We start from the raw sequence: 4,667 nt of genomic DNA on the forward strand, positions 1-4,667 counted from the left end.
GAATTCATAAATCCCTACAAACCAAGAGAAGTGGTAAATTACTAAGTAGTTGCGCATTACACACATACATACACACAGACACACACAGACACACACAGGCACACACAGACACACACAGACACACACAGACACACACAGACACACACAGACACACACAGACACGCACAGACACACACAGACACACACAGACACACACAGACACACACAGACACACACAGACACACACAGACACACACAGACACACACAGACACACACAGACACACACAGACACACACAGACACACAGACACACACAGACACACAGACACACAGACACACACACACACACACAGACACACACACACACAGACACACACACAGACACACACACATATACACATGTCTTCACAGGAGGCGCACTACGTACTAGCAATCTCCGCCGTCAACGTCGCACAGCTGCGCCAGGGACCTGCATGGCGACGCCGCTGTGATGCAGAGCGACGTGCCCGGCAAGGCGGCGCTAGCGTCGAGGGGCAAGTCGTACACTCGGAGAGTGTAGACGCTGCTTGTTGTCCAACCTGAAGCCATCCAACCCACCGCATACGTGTCGTGTGTCGGTAGAGGTGAGAGCAGGTGAACATTGCGGGAATGGCAAACATACATACACCTACATATATACATACATATATACATACATATACACATACATATATACATACATATATACATACATATATACATACATATATACATACATATATACATACATATATACATACATATATACATACATGTATACATACATACGTACATTCACCTCTTATTGCTTCAGGTGTAGCAATAGCCCGACACAGCCACGCACCGAAACCCTCACACAAGGCCGGGCCCCCCACAAAAAAAAGAAAAAGAAAGAGAAGAGGAATGAAAAAAAGCATTAGCGTAGCTGCTACCTAGTCTATTCCGTGACTGGAAAGCTGGTAGCAAGGGAACCCGAAACCCTCCCTGTAGCTGGCGGGCAGGGGTTTTAAGTCCAGGGGATGAGCGTAGGGTTTGATTGCGCTCAGAAGGCCTAGCTAGCCTAGGAGGTGACCGGTTTATGGATGGGGGTTGCCGAGTCCTCTCAGCGACACCACCGCCACCACCACCACCACCGCCACCACCACCGCCACCACCACCACCGCCACCACCACCACCACCGCCACCACCACCACCACCACCACCACCGCCACCACCACCACCACCACCACCACTACCACCAGGCTGCCATAACGGGGTATTAGGGTCGGTTGAAGCCCTGCCTGATGGTAGGGCGGGGGAAGGCCCCGGGCCCCCAACTTAACATCAAACCCAATTAAGCATCACTCTGCTGGGGCCGTCGCTGGCTGCTGCGCATCCAGTCATCACATTCCTCTTTTTCCTGCTACTTATTGCTGCTACTTATTGCTGCTATCTATTGCTGCTATCTATTGCTGCTATTTATTGCTGCTATTTATTGCTGCTATTTATTGCTGCTATCTATTGCTGCTGCTGCAAGTGTTTCGTCATGGCCAAGCTGTGCATGCCAGCATCCCCCACCAGCGTGCAGTTCATCGCGGAGGTGCGAAAAGCACACCCACTCATGGATGGCGGCCAATCCAGTGCTTGGGCTGTGCTGCGCGGGCAGTAGCACCAACTGGTGGTCTGCTCGGATCCGCTTTAACCCCATCGTCCTCATGGAGATGTGAGACTAACATTTTCGTGGATGGCTTACCTGTCGTGACTGTCCACGTCCTGGTTTCCCAGCTAGACCACACTGTACCCAGGATCTCCACCTGCCGCACTGCCGGCTTGACACAGCTGGAACCTGTATTTGGAGGAGATACATAAAAGGTAGCAGACACGTGAACCCCAGAGCAACCACAGGTCGAAGAAGAGGCCCATCACAGCACGAAAAGCGCAGCACAGCGCGGCAGGGAAGCCCGTGCCGGTGAACGGTCGTGCAAAACACAACAACGGTGCGGCATGAACTAACCCCCTTAACTAACAAACAAGCAGCCACAACGGCGGAACATGCGGCAGAGCAACGGCAGTGACACACGACCGGTACACGTTGGCGCCCTGTGACGCACACAGATATGTGCACTCGCGAACATGCACATGGGGAACGAAGGGACACACACACACACACGCGCACACACATATACACACATATATACACACACATACACACACATAATCGCACACATAGTCACACACATATACGCACACGCATCTGGAACGAAGTCACGGAATTTTCCTAATGCACGCAAAAGCCGAACCCACCGACGGATAGAGTAATCTGGTCCACACGTTGGGTCAGCGCTTGGCAGCAAGGCAGGCTGGGGTCACAACCGGCATCGGTGATGTTCAAGCAGTAGCGGTTGGCACTTCCAACCTGCGCGGTAGAAATTGGTGAGGAGGAGGTGTGGAGGAGATAAGAGGGAGCTTCAGAGGATGTTCGACACATATGCCCATACGAGGGCGGATACGAAGTCAGGCCAGAATATGCAGCGATGATGAGAGTTGATGAGTCAGATGGCAGGTGTGCGGTGGGAACTCCCTTTTCCTTGCTATACTCAATCCTGGGTTTCCAAGCTTTCCGTGAGGGGCCTTATAGCTCATCATATAGCTCCTCTTCGCGATGACGGGCAGCAAGCGGTTATGATGCGCTCTTTGCACCTAATGGCGCGTGTAATGGCGCCACCTCCGTCCGTCTTCTGTCGCAGCGGGGGCCCCTTCCTTATCACGTATTTCGATACGGCGGCATGGATTGTTGAATAGAAGTAAGGTTGGGGAAAAGGGGATGTGTGATCCCCTTTGCCAGGTCTTATCTGGCCATATCCTACCCACTCATCCGAATTGCACATTTGAGGCATTGGTTTTCTTCAAGGGCCAAGGCCAGGTCGGCAAGTGTGTGTTGTTGCAAGTTTCCGTGCCCTCGCAAGGCAAGCTGGGGCCGTTCAGAACCGCGACGACGCGAGCCCTGGGGATCGGGTCTACGGTGGCCTACCGCATGCCGTACGCAACAAGGTGCGCGGAGGCGCAACTGTAGAAGGTCGCCGATGCTGGCGGGTGCCAAATTCCCCTTTCCTCTTTTCCAATTCCGTAAAAGCGATAGACATTAACAGAAGTCGAATCGTGCGTGTATATCAGTTGGATGGCACGATGCAAAAGACCGAGAGGATTGGTTTCCGTGTTTCCGTCTAATTATGAACGAAAACCAGAATTGTGATCATGACGGAATGAAGAAGCAAGTCAATTCCATTTTGAGTCAGCTCCCCGTGCTGCAGCACCTGCTCTGGCCCAAGTATATTCCCAAACAATTTCCCGCGGTCATCATCTCTGTTCGCAGAGGAATGATACATAAAAGCGCGGCAAAACAGCAGGCCACGCCGGCAGACGTGCTCAGCCACAGGCCCCGCGCCTGTCCACCAATATTGCTCGGCCAGGCGAAGAAGAGATCTGTGTCAGTCTCCTGTCCTACTACCCGATGTCATCAACCCGAGCCATGGACATTTTTACCTCTCCACATACACACAGCGCAATCCGCAAGCTGGTTGGTACAATGCCTTACCCGAGTCAGTCCCCCGTAACTCAGCTTGAAGGGGGCGCAGCTGCAGTCGTATGTGTCACATCTGTGCCGATGGGACAAGGGGAGGCTCCTCAGGTGTACTGGTCCGGCAAGGGAATAACCTTTTGAGCATAATTGAGAGTGATATATCGTTATGAATCTTACTTGGCGTAAGGAAAGCTGGATGTCGGCGCCTCGACTAGGTTGCGGTCCCGGATTACGGATGTGCCATCCGACTGCACCCCGCCGACTGCGCGGCAGGTTGGGACCCAACAGAATTATAATACGTGAGCTTGAGGATGTATGATTTCTCACAAAGTCGGTCGTGAACGGAATGCGGTGACTGCAAAATAAACTCGCTCAATCACGAAGGAAAAACGTTGTTCCGAATTCCAACTAGGGCCTGGTGAAACGTTAAACGTCCATCACGAAGGATGAGGTTACGAAACGAATGCAGATACGATGGCTTCAGCCCATTAGATATGAGCCCTCCGACGAGTGTGCATGGCGCGCCTTCATTAGGAAATCAGGGTCCACACGCCAAACTCCCCGAGCATGCTGCAGCGGGAATAAGTGAACTCACTTGAGCTGCACAAGCCAATCAGCACGGCAACAAGGCGTATCGATGCCTTGCGCTGGCGCAGGGCGTCGGTACCCATCTGCCAAGCAGAAACCCGGACGTGATCACAGCCTGCAGGCAAGTTTCGGAACAAATCTGACTTCCTTCAAGTCTCAGTTTAAACTACGCTTTAAGCGGCATGTACCAAGCCCTACACGTCCAGAGTTGTTCAGAGCTGGCAAATGAAGTACTCTTGTGCTATCCCGAAGTGCCTCTTGATCCTTCGTAAAGCCACTTTATCTGCAAGCCCCATTCATTTGATTGAAGAAGCCTGGCAGGAACGTTCGCCGCTGTCAGGGCGGGCGGGTGGGCGGGCGGTACGTGCACCCCCGAGAAAAATATCAGCAAATTAACCAAGAGCTTAACGTCAGGTATAACTTTACTATATCGATAGAATTGCGGTATGTATGAATGGCTTTGCGACTTGATCTGTCGTTGATTCTTTTAATCTGCGATAGCTCCTTTTAAAGTTACCTGCAT

At 52.2% G+C, this 4,667-nt stretch overlaps 1 protein-coding gene across 1 annotated transcript; it reads right to left on the minus strand.

The window, feature by feature from the left end:
* Positions 1 to 1,073: 1,073 nt before the first annotated feature.
* VOLCADRAFT_98462 (uncharacterized protein) lies at positions 1,074 to 4,667 on the minus strand (the record flags this gene model as incomplete). Its single annotated transcript, XM_002957342.1, has 8 exons — positions 1,074 to 1,277; positions 1,555 to 1,625; positions 1,730 to 1,822; positions 2,281 to 2,392; positions 3,572 to 3,632; positions 3,734 to 3,818; positions 4,152 to 4,227; positions 4,662 to 4,667. The coding sequence occupies 8 exons, from the start codon at positions 4,665 to 4,667 to the stop codon at positions 1,074 to 1,076; spliced, it is 708 nt and encodes a 235-aa protein (XP_002957388.1).

This window comes from Volvox carteri, assembly GCF_000143455.1.
Source record: "Volvox carteri f. nagariensis unplaced genomic scaffold VOLCAscaffold_72, whole genome shotgun sequence".
Classification (NCBI taxonomy): Eukaryota; Viridiplantae; Chlorophyta; class Chlorophyceae; order Chlamydomonadales; family Volvocaceae; genus Volvox; species Volvox carteri.